Source organism: Astatotilapia calliptera, chromosome 15, assembly GCF_964374335.1.
Source record: "Astatotilapia calliptera chromosome 15, fAstCal68.1, whole genome shotgun sequence".
NCBI lineage: Eukaryota > Metazoa > Chordata > Actinopteri > Cichliformes > Cichlidae > Astatotilapia > Astatotilapia calliptera.
In genome coordinates, this window is record NC_137436.1 from 16,997,413 (window position 1) to 17,015,508 (window position 18,096).

Here is an 18,096-nt window from a genome sequence, read left to right on the forward strand (position 1 = left end):
ATTCACTGTCCAGGCCGTGGGCTATTGTACCAACAATAAACACTGCTCTCCCACCACCAGGCTTTAGGTCAGGCCAACGAAACAACAAATATAAAACAAATTCTGTTTGTTAAAAAAACAATCTAGTTGCCTCTTTTTCTGTTTGGTATGTTTTCTCTATAGTATTAACTTGTAAATGTTTTCTACAGATAATTGCCAAGTTTTTGTAGTTAGGTCTTCTGAACAACAATGCACCTGCTCACTATAAACATCTCTTCATTGTAAGCATTTATTGCAGGCAATTGTTCAAAAACCTATCATAAAGATAGACACACCCCTGTATTTCTTATTATATAGCGTGCATGCTTTTTATAAATAAATCCTGCTGTTCTGCTATCATGGGAGGTTGTGGCATTTAGAAATCATTCAGCAGAGTACACTCTGCTTTCCCATTTTAAAAACATACCTGGATCCTCAATGGACAGATTCTTCATCAGCCACTGTACAATATCTGCACCTGTATCAGATCAGATGAGGATAGATAAATAGCTGCGATACATGGTGTGTTTACAATAATGTACTGAAAGATATAGATTTGGGATTAAACATACAGCAGCCCGGGGGGGCAGGATAGAAGGACACAAAAAACAAAACAAGGGGGCTTCCATTGTTGGGGCAAAATATACACTCAACAGTCATTTTAGTAGTTACCCCTTGCTAGTAACTTGGTTGGAGTGGCTTTCACCTTCAGAACTGCCTTGATTTTTAGTGCCATAGATGTAACAAGGTGTGGGAAACATTCCTCAGAGATCGTGGTCCAATAAAGTCATGATAACATTTTGCAATTTCTGCAGATTTGTCAGCTACACATCCAGATCTTTTAGATAGAGAATTGGCAACTGTAGGCCATTTAAGTAAAATGTAATGTTAACCATGACCAAGAAACCAGCTTGAGAGATTTGAGCTTTGTACTATGGTATATTATCCAACTGAAAGAACATGGGTACTGTGTGGAAATACAGGGATGGATGTTAACAGCAACAATGCAATGCTCGCTTGGTAGTAATGGACCATAGTGAGCCAAAAAAATATCAGATCAGGCAACATTTCTTTCATCTTCTGTTGTCAAACCCTGCATCAATTGTAGCCTCAATTTCCTGTTTTTAGCTGGCAGTAGTGCCATTCAGTATGGTCTTCTGCTGCTGTAGCTCATCTGCTTCATACGCTGGTCATGGAAAAAGTGGTTATTTGAGTTATGGCTGCCTTTATGTCAGCTTGAAGCAATCTGACCATTCTTAGGTTTGGACCACTCAATATAAAACTAGATGTTTGGATGGGGAAATCCCAGTAAATCAGTTTCCAAAATATTCAGAGCAGCCCATCTGACACCAACCACCATGTTCAAGGCCACTTAAATAATCTTTCTTCCCTATTTGGATGCTCGGTTTGAACCTCCAACCTACATGCCTAAATGCACTGAACAGGTGTAACTAACAAAGTGGCCAATGAGTGTAAATACACAAGTGCCCCAATTTACACTTCCAAGACAAAACCTAAAGGTAATAGAATGATGATAATAAAAGACATAAGACATAATGCATAATCAAAGGCTTTCTGCATGCTAAAAACTAGGTTAGCTTATCAGTATTTTTCCCTCTAACAGAAAACAAAATCTCAAATGTTTCAACTATTTCACCCAAAACAGTGGTATTCGTTTGAATATAAATATAAAAGATTTTAAATGTGATCCCATACCTCAAAAGATCAATATTTAGAGACTTTAAAACTCTATTAGAGTGGAATTAGAATATCTTCTACTTTCCTTAGTGAGGTGATGTTTAATTTCTTCATCAGTTATTAGTTTCTTAGCCTTCAGCACTCAGCTGCAAACATTTGAGAGATACTGTTCTGCATATCCATCAGCCGCTGGGGTAATTATGTTTATTGATATGCTCTGCTTATTGCATATTGGGTATGCATCTTCCATTAATGCAAAGACTGGGGTAGTGGTGGTGGGGGGTGGGGGTGTTAATAGTCTATGTTTTTGTTTTCATCATTTGTTTCATTCGTTTGCTGTGAAAGCCTCCCACTGCAGCACCAGCCTGTTGGAATGATTTATGCTGTCAGTGAAAGTGATTACAGCCAGCTGGCAAGGGGGCTAACATTCATCCCTACCCATCAGGTTCAACTAACAAATAATGTTTTCTTTTGTTGTTTTTACTTCATTTAAATTCAAAGTTTATTCTGTTGTTGGACAGCTTGACGCACAGATCCCCACAGTCGCAGCTCTACGGGAGAAGTCAGGGGTTGACTGCTTCACTTAAGGGCACCTTGATAGTAGGACAGCATTAGTCATTCTGTTTATGCACTTACACACTTTTTCAAACGTTTAATCATATGTTGTCTTCCCACTTTTACCTAAAGCTATTCAGCTTTTCTGTGCCTCAACAGACTGAAATGCAGCCACCAAGCAGATGATTATTTGAATACAAATGTGGGACCAAGCTGGAGAGCTAGGATGTACTGTATAGTGTTTCACAAAATACCTTGCAAGATGGATTTTTTTGGATGCCTACCCTTGTGTTGTGAAATAAACTAATGCTCTGTCTAGATGACAGGCAGGAAATTGATATCCTGCTCATACCTATGTGTATAGTGTATCATAAGTCTGCAATTAACAGACAGTTTACCTTTTTATAAAGTCTACCCAGATTGTTAATATTTCCTTTTTTCAGGAATAATTCTTCACATACAACCTTAAAAAGAAGCTGAATAAGTAAATATCTCAAAATATCAAATTAAAGTACGTTGATTAAATTATCCTGGAATAGCTGATTGAACTGTCATTTTTCAGCCTCACTAAAACAAGAGGCCCAACAGACATCAGCATTTTCCATCGTCTCATTTTGTTCTCTGGGCACTTAATGTCCATCAGTGATGCACTTCTATAGTTAATGTTTGTACAGTGCAGGTTAGGTCACTTTTTGCTTGACATCTGTCTCTTTTGATTTCTTACCCGTAACGACACTGGGGATTTTCGTCATGAAACTTTTGACAGTTCTGATGGGTACACCGTCCGTCTCGTCCTGGATGCGAGTGATAATGTCTTCAATCTGTAGAATAAGGCAGAAGACAGAGTTTAAAAGTTTGAACAAACGGAAACTTTTATCCATGTGAGACAAGTATTAGTTAAATGTACTTTATTTGGATTTTTCTTAAGATATTTAAACAGTTGATCTTTAAGTTGAAGTGCTGCATTACTTCAAACCAAGACAATGGCAAGCGCTATGATTCATATCTATGCCATCACAAAGAAAATGCAGGATCAGCTCACTTCTCTTCAATTTATGAAGACAAGACTATCGTTAGCTGCAAAGATGCTGCTACAATTTCTACTGTAGAATAAAATATGTCTTGAAAGAAAGAAAAATGATATCATTCATTATATGGTCTAACAAACCAGTTAATTACATTGACTTTAAAATTCAACTGTTTATAAATGCTTCATGGAAATTGATACCAGTGAAAAAACACAGGTAGTTCGTGAAAAAGAAAAGCTCTTCTCCTTTTTCACTTTTTATAGGTTTAACTATACACTTCACCTCTCGCTGTAATGTTGTTTTAACCACAAGACTGAGTCACATGATAACTGAGTCTAATCTAAGCAGGAGTTGAGGTTCAGCAGGACAGCACATATCTGTGGCCCTTAATTACAATTGCACAGATGTTAAACGAAACACGTCACCCACTTTGCACTTAAGTAATCAGATTAGTATTTGATTATCTGGTTTTGATTGCAAGGTTGACACCCCCTCTCTCTTCACAGATGCTTTTTTTGTTTGCGTCAGGGAGTGGGAAGTGAGAAGCTGGTCGCTTTGGAGACAGCTATCGCACACTAACGCACAACCCGGCAGCTATATATAAACCCTGAATGGAACCCAGAGCAACGGCAGAGAGGCAGAGATAACCACATATGCTTTTTACATCTAGACAATTAAAGTGATCACAGAAAAGAAGTGCATTTCACCAGTTTTCAGAAAAACACATTCTACTTCCTACCTGTAGTGCCCATAGTTTATTTTACTGCAAATATGTCCTCAGTTTGTGCAATTTTGCGACCCTTATGAGTATATTTATAATGTGCAGCTGTCAGTGGAGTATAGTTCTAGGAGCCACCCACGCTGGGTTAAAGCTGGTGACTTCCACAACACTCATGCAGACTCAATGTACAGTCTGTTTAAGACTGAACATACTATTCATCCACACAGTTTTTCAATATTTCTTTTTTTTTTAAAAAAACATTGCACAATATCCAAAATAATTTAACAACATTGCTTTGCTGGTGTGCTTTTTTTACTTGTATGAATAGCAGAATCCCGTGGATGCATAAAATCACTTCTTCAATGGCCCCCGTCTTTAGAAGCATTAGAATTTTGCTAAAAACAAGCAAGCATACAAACGTAGGGTGAGAGAGGTTAAAGCTGGCTTTAAATCTGCAAGAGAAGAGAAATTCATCCCTTTCATAAGAACAAAAGGAGCAAAAGCAACATATTGGCTTTGCTGTTTTCGCCACACAATTTTCCACTGCATGACTACCAGCAGTTTTTAAAAATATCACAGCTGGTTTTGGTTTGTTTTTATTGACAATACCCCAATGTGATTGCTATACAAATAAAATGCTGTACTCTTCTAGAGTCCACCACCTATTAACTGGATAAACACAGGCAGATAGAAAACTGGTGACTGAGACTAAACAGAAGCTATAGTTTATGCTATATGAAAGGCATTTAAGCTGCTTACACCTGAAAGTAATTAGGTAAATTTACCACTATCTCCTATCATAACCCTCCTGTCCTGTTGCAAGTAGACAGGTGACGTGAAAACGCAGTATTTGTGTCGTCGAAGGGCCTGCAAACATTCAAAAAAAAAGAAATGACTGAAACACATCTTTCTCACTTTCCAGCACAGATGCTTCCAACCAGTCTGGAAATTCAAACTGACAAGCTTCCTGCTTTTACGCCTCTGGCCATCAGACTGCTGTCACCCTGTTCCTCTCTATAGATCCTGGCTGTCTGCCAAAAGCAAAGACATAGAGAGCTCCGGGCTACACTTCAAAATCAATACAACTAATATGATTGTAATAAGATGTTGATAGTGTGGAGGTAGCTGCTCAAATGACTTTAATGGCTTCCACTATCATGAACAATCTACTCCTGCTCCATTAATGAAAATAGGCATTCACAACACGTTTACTTCATGCTACAACAGCTGTCACCCACTGAATCTAAAATTGCCCAACACTACTTTGTATATCTGTGACGATGAAACACGAAAATGGTATTTTTGAAACAAAAAGGAGGAACATTAAAAAACAATTTTCTGTGTATTTTATAATATTTATCGTTACACGTGACCAAGTTGAGTCGCTGTTGTATTACATAAGTTACATAAGTATCATAATTATTAATACCGATTTGCTGTATGTGGTTGGACTTACTGCCTGTAGCGTTTGGTTTGCAGTTTTTGGTTATGGAGTTAGACTCCATTAGGTGTGAAGCTCCCCCAAATCTGAGGCCATGACTCTGAGCTGGAAAATGGAAATGGCTGAGGAAAGGTTGCTGCCCAAAACATAGGAATTTAAGTACAGCTGTGGAAAAGAAAGTTTTGGAAGCAGCCAGATGCTGCAAATCAAAAACGCACTTGAACAACTGGTCATCAAAATTCCCCCAAAATACTCTTGGTCCACTCCGCAGATTAAAAAACTGGAGATTTGATACAAATTCAAATACGAGCCTTAGATCAATAAGACTTCACCTCATCACACAAGTATGGACTCAAATATCTAATGGACTCAAGCAAACAATTACTTATTTAACTCTCTATTTCTGTGCCTGTGAATCATTTGTTTTCAGCTGTCTCTTAGCTAAAAATATTATGACTACTGAAGAAGAAACTTGCTGCATTGAGAGGAACGTCCACAGGTTAGTCATAGCACTTTGCAATATGACATTAAGCCAGGTTTAATGTTTTTTTCTTGCAGACCCTGTACTGGAACCCTGATGCAATGACATTGCGATCTTTTACCCCCATAACTGAAGACTTCCTTTTAAAGCACAATCCTGGTGCCCTAACATAACATTTTAAAACTAGATTAGTTCAAGATGACTGTTCCGTTTAGATTACTGGTTGATTAGATTGGTAGTTATAATTACTGTATGTGTTGTGTCAGTGTAGATCCTCACAAGTCCATACAAACATATGTGCATGTGTATATAGTTTTGGGGTTGTGTGCTGTATGAATGCGCCTGCTTGTTTGTGTCTTGGCTTGTAGTGCAGCCCAGTGGGAACAGATTTCATCAGACTTATTGCAAGCCGGTCTATTTAACACGCCTGATTACAGTATTATCACCACACACTTAGCATGGACCAGCTAGCGGGCTGGCAGGCATCTTGGCAGACAGGTTGGTTACAGGGAGAAAAGGGCTGTGCTACTGACTGTGGTTTAATGATCTCTTTGGGCAAAAAAAAAAGAAAGAAAAAAGAATGTCTATCTATTTGTACTTACCAGAAATGCCATCGTCATGGTCCCTCACTAAGCCATTAATTGTCTGATTGGGTATCGTACTTACCTGACTGTTACGCTAGAGGGATGTCAAACTCAATTGCAGAGGGCGCCAAAACTCAAGGCACACTTTAGGTCACGGGCCAAACAAGATAAAGATTTATCGAACACACTAAAACAATGTTTTTTAAACACAAATATGAAGGAAAACAGACAGGAATATTATTCCAGATTAAATCAACTTAAAAAAATAAACTTTAACTATAAATATTTTGCTCCACATAAAAATATATCCTGTCAAAATTATGCAAGTTAGAAATATCAACATGCTGCCAAAAACCCCAGAAAAAATAAATGAAAGCATACACAAGGTTGGAGCCGCATGTAGACGGAGCTGGGCATTGCTGCAGGAATGGAACTAATAAACTGTGCAGGCCATTCAGTGTCGTACTTTGCCCTGAGTGTCCCATTACACTGCAGCTCCATCTGAATCTGCACAGGTGCAGTTCAGCAAAGTCCGCTGACTTGGTTCAAGTGAGGCAGGTTGCACTGGTGCATTTGTGACAGCTTCATTTGAAATGCCTTCACCGCATCATACATGCCATGTCCATGTACTGACAGATTTCCTTGCTGAGCTCAAAAACTCTATTGAGAACTTTTCCCCAACTCAGCCAACGGACCTCTGTATGATGAGGAATGTCGGCAAACTCTGAATCTATTTCCCACATGGAAGGAAGTGGAATTGTCCTTGGGAGGTAATTTTCCTGTCGGGGCACTGATAGGAGATCCGTCAGAGTTACGACTCCTGGGAGACCCGGGCAACCCTTGGATAGTAAGTTCAATAAAAATATGGGGAAGAGTACTTAAAAAGTACCATTTAAACCAGAGGGCCGGTTTCCTTAAATGGTTTGCATATGACCCAGAATTTTTGCCTAGTAAGTTCGACTCGACATTCAAAACATGGGCAAATAAAGGTCTCACCACATACAGTACCTTGTTGAAAAATGGAAAAGTGATGAGTTTCCAAGACCTTAAGAAAAAGTTTGGGTTGCAAAATCCAGATCTTTTTAGATATTTGCAACTGAGGGACTTCCTGAATAAAAAGCTAAAAAATTCTCAGTTATCAACTGGGAATGAAGAGATTATAAATATATTCGAGAACGCGTATAGAGATGGACCCTATCAAAAAAAATTTTCCAAATTATATTGTTCACTGATCAATCTACAGGGTCATAATACAAGATATGTTAAAGGAAGATGGGAAACAGAGAGCAATCTATTCTTAACAGGAGAGGAATGGGATGGGATTTGTAGGCAGCAGTGGTCAGTAACAAGCTCCCCCTCGTGGAGGGAATTCAGCTGGAAGAACGTAATTCGTTATTTTATTACCCCAGCCCAAAAATTCAATTATTCTCAGAATACAACATGCTGGAGGCATTGTGGACATGCAACAGCAAATCATTTTCACATTTTTTGGGAATGTCCCCGTGTGGTTCCATTTTGGAAGGAAACACATAAGGTCATGGAAACAATCTTTCAAAAGAAAATACAATTTCATTTTGCATTATTGTACCTAGGCAACCTAGAGAGTCTTAATCTATGCAAACCGGATAAATATTTGTTCAGTGTGCTGTCGGTAGCTTGCAAAAAGGCCATAACTCGCCTTTGGATTAAAGAAGATATTCCTACCATAGATGAATGGATTGATGTGATATATAATATTTTTGTTATGGAAAGAATAACTTTTAGGCTAAAATGCCAGGCGGACGCATTTGATGAATATTGGTTGAAATGGTTGAAATATGTACAAAATGGGAGGCCCGATTTTGTATAATGTCATTGTATTTCTTGGTTTGTTTGTTCTTGTGTTTTGTTTGGTCTTGTTTTGGTCCGTTTGTCTCTTATGTTGTTGCTCGGTTTGGTTTTGCTTTCCCCCTCATGGTGATTAAATTGAATTTGTTGTATATGTTGTATAAATAAGAAAACTAATAAAAATTAAAAATAAAAAAAAGACTGAAATTGACGGTGATTTAAACGTTTAGCTCAGATAAAGTTTACGGTTTGCGTTACGGTGACTATCTGTTGTAAGTCCAACAAGTTTGTCCCAGGGCAGTTTCATGTCGGTTACACTTTGACATATGTTTTATAAATGTATTTTCCTGTCGCTGTCCCGTGCATCGATTTAATGTTCAGTATTTCCTCTCCACGGATGAAGATGGTCAGCTGTGCAATGTCCATCATGTCTGTACTTTCATCCACAGCAAGATATTATGCAATAAAGTTTTTGCTTCTTTCACACAACTGGCTCTGCTTTCAGAATCAACTTGTCTCTCCACCATTGTGAGCGGCTAGCTTCAAACAGAAGTTTGACTTGATTGAAGCGGGAATGTTCCCAGTTAGCCTAGCATTCAGCAAGGAGGCTGCAGCGCTGCATTATGGGATCTGTAGTTTGTATATTATTAGCGCCTCATATCGCCGGGCCATGCATAACAATAATAGTACATCTATATAAAATGATCTCGGGCCGGATATAAATGTACGCCGGGCCGGATGTGGCCCGCAGGCCTTGACTTTGACACATGTGCGCTAGATGGAAAAGCACATAAACATGAACATAATATATCTGTATAAAAAAGTACAAAACATATTTCTACACTTTTCTTTCCAAATTAACTTATTTCAGCAGGTATTGTGAAGCATTAGTTGCATAACAGACATGCTACCTATCCATCCATCCAACACAAGGTAAAAGAAAGGTACTGCACACCTAGAATTTCTCCCTCAATGATACAACCATACAGACTATTTCATTGGTCGTTGCATCATAAAACCAGTTATCAGTTGAGAACATTTATTTAACCTCCAGCACTGTGACTAATGATGGTAAAATTATTTACTCAAGAGTTTCTTTTTTTCCCCCAAATGCAAACGGGCTGAAGCATGAGTCAGGACGAGGGCACAATAATTCAAAGCTCAACAACCTGGCATGCACACCTAAACACGCAGAGGAGGCTAACACAAAGTACATTTTATTGTAAAATAGCCCCCTTTTGAATTCCTGTCCCTGAAACAGCTGCAATTAGCCTTTCATAGCAAAAAGCGAATTACGTGGGAGAGAAGACTGACAAGGCCATTACTATGGTTATAATGGAGCAGGGATACATCCTGCTGAGAGAGAAAATGTCAGCCACAGACTTGAAGAATGGGAATTTTTGTGCAGTGATACCTGGGCAACACATTTTGAGAGAAAAGAAAGAAAATTACCTCCTCTGAACCGTGCAGTTCCCAAGCCATCCCCACAGTGAAAGTTAACATGCTGCTAGATTGATAACAGCCTGGCTGAAGGCCAGCTGGACAACAAGCAGATAGATGACTTCAAGTCAACAATCTTGAGTTGAATATCCTCGCTGTTTGTTTGACTGCAGTTTTGATCATTTAATGGTCTCACTCATCTTGATCTTTCCAGACAGATTATTTACAGTTCCTTTAGTACTGTAAGACTATTTTCATCCATTCTAGGGCTCATGAGTTATTTTTGTAACTCATGTACTAACACCAATCAAACCTAAATGTACCTTGGGAGGATTGAATGCCATGAATTTATTAATTTGAATTTTCGGGGAGGCAAACATAGTATGAACAGGAGACCATTGGCTGATTTGGCTCCTTCCGGATCTACTTCAGTAGATTGCATATTACCTTCCTAAGACCATTCACAATCAACTGATTACAACACATTCCTCTGTGCTTTGAGTGGCACTTGCATACTGACAAGAAACTCGGAAAGAAAGTCAAGAGCCAAGCACAGGAAAAAAGGGATTAGAGATTCTGTGAAAGCGCTTACCGAGAGCCGCGCGAGCAGATACAATTTGTCAAAAAATGCAGCATAATAGACTATGAGCTTAAAATATTCAACACAGTGCAATGGACTCAAGAATCATGTTGGCAATGCAACAAAAAAGGCTCAATTTACATGTGTTCAAGACTGTCACCAGCAGCCTAGCAAGCAGTTTCTTCAATTTCTGGTTTTTATGATAGTCATAGTAACTTAGTCTGCTTTTTGGCTTAATGTCATGCATATATGCTTCATATAGCATGTTTATGTCAGACATTTGTCCCCAATTTGACACAAAACGCGTGAAGTAATTCATCATGCAAAAGTCAGTGTCACGGACCCGGCTCTGGAGGACTCGGGGGTCCGTGAGCAGTTTTGACTGTTTTTTTGACTGATTGTTATTATTATTATTATCGTTATTATTTGGTGATGTGTGTGTTTTTCTGCACAATGCTGTGTTATTCTGTGTTCCACTCATTATATGTATAGGCAGGGTGTGGGTGTGTACGTGTGTGTGTGTCTGCGGGTGTGGCTGGAGGAAGGAGCACAGCCACCTGCAGGCCTGATGGGTGTGGCCCTGTGGGAGGACTGGCCACACCTGAAGTTCCTGTCACACCTGAGCACACACACGGGAGTCATGTCCCCACAGTCTGCCAGCCAGAATGTGACACAGAGCCAGCCAGTATAGTCTGTATATTAGAAAGTTTATCCGCAAACTCAACATTTAATATCTCACTATAAAGAAATATTATGAAAAGCAGCTGTTTTTATAATTCATCCCTTGTAGCATGCCGTTATGGGTGGTTGACACATGTTATGTTCCTAACAGCAATTCAAAGTAATTACAAAATCTAGCGAGAACTGGTAATAATGCGACATGTGACAGAAACAAATAAAGCACTGAAATTGTGTAAAAATAGTACAGAGAGATCTGATGAAGAAAGATTACCTTGGAAACAGCACAAACCAATCAAGATATAATTACATATCCTACATACATCGGATACATCGGCTCACACAGGTGATAATTAAACATCTTACCTTCTCCATTAATGCTACTGGGCAAAGACAGAAATCTCTATAAGAAACTAAAACGCTACAGCATTTTTCAAAATTCTCTCTCTAAAATGCTAATGGGTCATATTACCCGTAACACTCCAAATATTTTAACAAATTACGCATCTTTTTTTCCCCATTCTGAATTAGGCAGATATGAAGTTTGCTATTTACAGCTGTTCATGTTGGGTCTAGACTGATACTGACTGGAGTTTGTTTTAATTCCAGATTAGTCCAAAAAAGGTATAGTGTTCAGTTCATTTTAGTCAGAAAAATCACAACCTCTTGTTTTGAAGCTTAAAACAACTAGGTGGCACATCAAGTGCTGTTGTGCTAGGCAAGAAGCTAACTACTAGGACATTTAACAAGCTCTAACAAGCTCTTTCTGCAGTCCTGGACTGGGAAATGCATGCCAAACCAGGCAACAATTCGTTTCCCAGCCAAAAATCCCAACAAACAACTTGCAACCAGACCCGGATCTTTGGCAAGTAACACCTGTAAAGTGGCTTAGTCATTACGCTGAAGGTCTTCTAGATGCTGACAATCAGCCATACAAATGGAGAAAGCTACTTGCGTTTCAGCTGAAGAACAAGTGCACAGTTGGAAACTAAAAGGTATATCCAGTGGAAATGGGGTGTAAGGGCTTTGTAGTCAGTTTAGCTGTAAGGCTTCAGAGGGGGCTCTAGGAAGGCAATCAAAGCAATCAAAGAACTCACCATGGTGCCAAAATAGCCAGTCACTGTCTTGGAGTAAAATGAAGAGGCAATGTCGGAGCCACCGCCTAAAAAATAACTACAAGACTCAACCTGCAGCGAGCCTGTGCTTAGGTACAAAGCCAAGCAATCGTTTCACTAGAACTACATTACAAAGTTGCTTTAACACTTCCATATACTGTAAGTATAGTAACTATATGGAGGGAATATACTGTATCTATAGTTATACTCCAGGCACTCTAGGGTTGGAGATGAAGTAGTGTGTGAAGCCATGCTTTAGTGTGTGCTTGGATGTGTGTAGGTGTAAGTATAAGTGTCATCCAAGGTAACAGTTCCTTCTGAGACCAGTTTTTCTTTTAGTAGAGCACCTTGCCTCCCCTGCAGTTTCTTGCATCCCACTGCTAACGCTCAGAGATCTCTGCACTGCTGCAGATATCACATGATTTTCCTGTAGAGAAGATTACAATCAGTCTTAATCTTAAAATTTGACTGCTGGGCTTAATTTTAAGATTTGACTGCTGGGGGGGTCATTTTTATTGTTTCACTGTGAACTTTTTGTCAGTTTTTGTATTGATATAGTTGATGGTAGAACGGTGCTCTTTTTTCCCTTTGTGTCCCTATGAATAATACCCAAGGCTCTAAGGTAAGTCCACTAAGAATAGAGGGCTGTCTGACTTCCTCTCAAGAATTATATTTTTAGCAATGGGGTGATAACACTTTATGAAATGCTTTTATGAGATTATGAATATACAGTAAAAGAATATGAATCCTCCACTGTTACTTTTGGAGTGTAATATACAGTCTCACAGTCTTCTAGTGTTATATTACAATGTGAATACATTATACATTGGAATACACTGGAACAGCAACATCCAGCGAATGAATAATTTTACAATTCGAGCTAGACTTATATTACTTTGTAAGGAATTTAAAAGTGCATTTTTAGGTATAATTATTTTTTAAAAGTAATACCATATCTTATTAATTTTTACAGAGGGTCTAGATTCCCCAAAAGCCTGTTAAAGTTACATAAGCCAACTCTGTTTACTTGGATGATCTAGCTGGAATAACGTTAGTCCCTGAAGACCTGGACTAAATTCACAGATAATAATAAATATAAATATTTATTAGGAAATTGTTTTTGTGAATGACTGCCCCGCTTGCCAGCAGGCACTAACATATCAAATGTGAGTAAGGCAAAGAGCTACAAAGAAAGCTTATGATACGATGAGTTTACAGTTAGGTTAGGTTGACACCAGCTGTATTTGTCAGTGTTATGAAGGTTTTATCTACTGAGTGAAATGCATAGTGGTGCATTTATTCTCTTGTTCAGGCCACACAAGGTATTATCAAGGGCTGTCACTGTGCAGTGTGTGTGTGTGTGTGTGTGTGTGTGTGTGTGTGTGTGTGTGTGTGTACAAACAAACCAAATTGTAAGTTATGTAATACAAAATGCAATCAATAGGTTAGATTGAGACCGACCAGTCCTAAATGAAAACATGGTATGCTTTAGTTTTGCTAACATGCTCAAGATGACTTGCTGAAGTTCAAACTGAACATTAGAATGGCGAAGAGATTTTAAGTGGCATGTGTTGAGTATTTCAGAAACTGCTGATCCACTGGAATTTTCCTATACAGATACCTTGAGGGTTTACAGAGGATGGTCTAAAAAAAAGAGAAAATATCCAGTGAGCAGCAGTTCTCTGGTTGAGCCGTTTTGTTGCCAGATGTCAGAGGAGAATGACCAGACTTCTTTGAGCTAAAAGGAGAGCAAGAGTGGCTCAAATAGCCACTTGTTACAATACATGGATCCTTGAATCAAATGGGCTATAGCAGCAGAAGACCACACCAGGTGCCACTGCTGTCAGTTGAGAACAGGAAACTGAGGCTATAGTTTGCGCAGGTTCTCCAAAACGAACAAGAGACGATTGCGGAAACGTTTTCTATGGCGTTATTTTTGTGCCTCTATTCTGAGCACATGTAAGAAAAAATTGCAAGCGCAAATGTTGCATTTTGAGGAGAAAATTATTTTGAGCAACAAAAAGTTTAATTTGAGCAGAAAATTCATTGTTGCCTGCAAGAAATGTATTTCAGTGTTTGCTGTTATTCATATACACACACAATAATAGCTGATCTCGCTCAGTTGTTGGCCACAAAACCAACCAATCACAGACTTGGATGCAAAAATTCTGATTGGTTGTTACAGTCTCCAATCAGCTTGCTAGCTACTGCATTCCGGAAACAGGGTCCAGAATGTAGCTTAATGTAGATTAAAACCAACAATGGTCTTAAAAAATTACAAGTTTTAAAATAAAATAAGTAAACATACTAACCGAAAATGGATTTAGACTGACACTGTAACAGCCAATCAGAATTTTTGCATCCAAGTCTGTGATTGATTGATTTTGTGGCAGACTTAATGGTGTACAGAGAGCTGAGCGTGCACGAAGCAGGGATGGTGTGAGCACGAACGACACACTGAGAGCAGGTCAGCAGAGATCTGAGCAAGAGAAAATGCCAACCACTGAGCAAGAGGGGCTGTTATTGTGTGTGTATGTGGATAATAGCAAACACTGAAATACATTTCTTGCACGCAACAATGAATTTTGTTTGCTCAAATTAAGCTTTACTTCGCTCAAAATATTTTTCTCCTCAAAATGCAACATTTGCGCTTGCAATTGTTTTTCCCCTTACGCTCAGAATAGAGGCACAAAAATAACGCCATAGTTTTCTGCTGCCACATTTGAATGCTAGTGCCAGAATTTGGTGTAAACAACATGAAAGCATGGATCCATCCTATCTTGTATCACCAGTAAGGCTGGCAGTTGTGGTGTAAAATTGTAGTGGAACACTTTGAGCAGCTTAATATCAATTGTACCTGAATATTGTTGCTGACCCTGTGCATCATTTTATTACCTCAATGTACCCATGTTCTATGGGCTGCTTCCAGCAAGATAGCGCAACATGTCACGAAGCTCAGATCATCTCAATTGATAACAAAATTCATCACAGGAAAACTTATGCTTCCTCACTTTACAACCCAAAACAAAACAATAGTTCTAGTTTATGAGAAAAAAACATGCAAGTTTAAACACTGTAAATGTATTTTTAAATATCTATTTAAATTTCTATAATGCTAGACTAGACTAGCATCAACACCTGTGGTAATGTAGCACCTGTCAAGTACCCCATCACTGACTTGAGTAGCTTGATGAGTTCTTTGCTATAAAAAGGAAATGCATAATTTGCACACGCTCCCAGGTCAGTGAAGAGGATAATTATGATTGTCGACCTTTTGCTTAAGAGCGAAATAATGTACTGATAATAAATCTCCACTGTGATGGAAATTGCATAATAAAGTCTGAGCGCATACAGTTAATGATCAAGCTCTTGTATGCGAGAACTAAAATGAGAGAACTTGGGTAATCCCACATTCAATCTAAAATCTCACGCAAGATATTAGCGTCTTTCTTCATTCCAGAAGATAATCACCATCCCATCCTGGCAAAGGTCAAAGTAGTTTCGTCAAATATATTAAATGTAGTGACTTCGATCAAAATGCGTGTGTGCATTTAACACACACTTCTCACACAGAAGCACACATTAAATGAATTACCGTTCTCCCAGAGTGGGTGTAATGACTCATAGCAGAGATGGTGAACCTGCTTGTGCACAGTGTGCACAGTGTACGGGGTTTATGTCTGAAGGTCAGATTCGATGGCTCGGAGACAGTGATGATGAGCCTTACTGGTTTCAGCCCAGTGCATTTGGCAGCAGGGTTACATGACTGTTAATGGAAGTGTAATGACAACAGGATGGCTTTGCCACAGTTGACTGCCGATGCATCTCTGCCTGACAGCTGATACCATCCCAGGGAAATATGAGGCTGGTCGGGATTCTGGATCACAAAATGAAAATGTCATTTCGTTTGTTTCTTTTACAACAATAACTGCTGAAAAGATCATCTCCAATCATTCCCCCATAGTTGCTTACCCATGTTTAGCCCCACTGTTCATAATGAATAGACAGCCAGCTGGATAAAATAGTACTGCTGACAAATTAATTAAGACTTAAATTATAATATAGTTGGGCTTTTTCAGTTAGAAGATATTAAATGTGTGTTTGCTGTAGGGAATTCTGTGAGGCCAAACTCAGGTACTCTGCTTCTTTAAACCAAGATGCTGTTATGGTTGGTGTATAAAAGGACGTTTCTGCACAGGAGAGATGTACTGTTTGCCAGTAATGGAGGATTAACTGCAAAGCAGTAGTCAGACACTGAGCTGCACCTGAATCCTGTCTGCGCCCAAATTTTAAAACAGAAGCTCACGAGGCATCTAAGTTAAAAGCTGGTTGTTGTTTCTGGAAAACATCTGAGGTGAGAATAATTCATGCAGTTGCTAAATATGTCTTCATTCTAGGTGGGCAATGCTTCATTTTATGGTTTCCTGAGTTATGACACCCCTAATGTGTGGAAGGTAGACTAGATATCAAGGGTTTTCTGCAAGCAATGAGCAAGGAACTCAACACCCCATCAATTAAAACACTACATGACTCCATGAACTAACTGCAGGGCTGGCAACATTTAATGACATTTAATGGGAAGCATGGAAAAGACAGATCATGAAGACGTAACAATAAGGAAGTTTTGCAGAGCCACTATTGATTGAACATATTAGTATGTTAGAGACACAAAGAACAGATGAGGCAGATAACAATGCAAGGCTTTGCAAAAATTTGGTCACGTAAGAAGGATCTGAACTAACAAATATTTTTAACAAGGTTAAGTTACATGTTTAAAAAAAAATCCCCAAAGCTACAGAATTCATTAATTATTTATGAATGAATCATATTTCATGGCAATCCATCCAGTTGTTTACAGCCAATAGGGGAAAGGTCAGAGCACCAGAAACAAATTTATTTATTTTTCCTATAACTGTGAAAAACCACATTTATATTGACATTTTATGCTAACCCATCATGGGCATGTTCAGATATGAACAACGCTCTATGGATATAACGAGAGGTGATCTAAAAGCCAGAGAAACAATACAATTCCTATCAATTATATAGCAAAAATATATTTTTTAAAAATGACATGACATGACATAACTTGCCTTGTACTGTATGTGCACTCCTTTTCAAAGAGATTAATATTTAAGCTCACATGCCGAGGGATTTTTCCTAGTGCTTTATGTTAACACGACTCTGCTTGCGATTTACTGATCCGTCCATCACTTTCACTTTCTAATTTTGAGAAAAAGGAAAGACTATGATAAAATGAGCTAAACTGTCCATCAGATTAGAAAGGGCACCGTACATCAAAGTAAATGGAATAGAATGCTATCCATCTAAACTGCAGTCTGGGACGAAACTGAAAAATATTTTTTGGAAACTGATCTAATCAACTAATCATTTCAGAGTCCAGGTGTTAACTATAGTGCTTTAGTCAGGTAGGAAAAAAACAAGAAAGAGCTACAAATCTAATTTCCATGAAACATAATTTCAGTTGAAAAAGAAACAAATGCTGCAAAAATTAATTGCACACAAAAATGTTTGAACAGACTGCTGTTTCTCCGGCTACAGGAGGTGTACAGACCTACAGCCTCAGCCTTCCTCTGCATAGTTAACCTCTCTGGAACACGACACCTACTGCACTGAGGGTAAGGTGCCCTTGGCGACAATGACGCAACAAGTCGTCTACCTGACTGTAGCAGAAACAGGGAAATGATATGGTAAATGGTCTGTATTTGTATAGCGCTTTACTAGTCCCTAAGGACCCCAAAATGCTTTACACAACTAGTCATCCACCCATTCAGCACACATTCACACACTGGTGATGGCAAGCTACATTGTAGCCACAGCCGCCCTGGGGCGCACTGACAGAGGCGAGGCTGCCGGACACTGGCGCCACCGGGCCCTCTGACCACCACCAGTAGGCAACGGGTGAAGTG

At 38.9% G+C, this 18,096-nt stretch overlaps 1 protein-coding gene across 1 annotated transcript in view; it reads right to left on the bottom strand.

Annotated features, from left to right (window-relative positions):
- The window catches only part of rgs6 (regulator of G protein signaling 6), a 102,307-nt gene that overhangs the window by 17,122 nt on the left and 67,089 nt on the right, over window positions 1-18,096 (bottom strand). The window contains exons 3-4 of the mRNA XM_026194245.2: window positions 2,996-3,092; window positions 446-496 (exon numbers count right to left, since the gene is read on the bottom strand). Coding sequence (XP_026050030.1) covers window positions 446-496; window positions 2,996-3,092 — 148 coding nt within the window. The remainder of the gene's footprint in view (window positions 1-445; window positions 497-2,995; window positions 3,093-18,096) is intronic.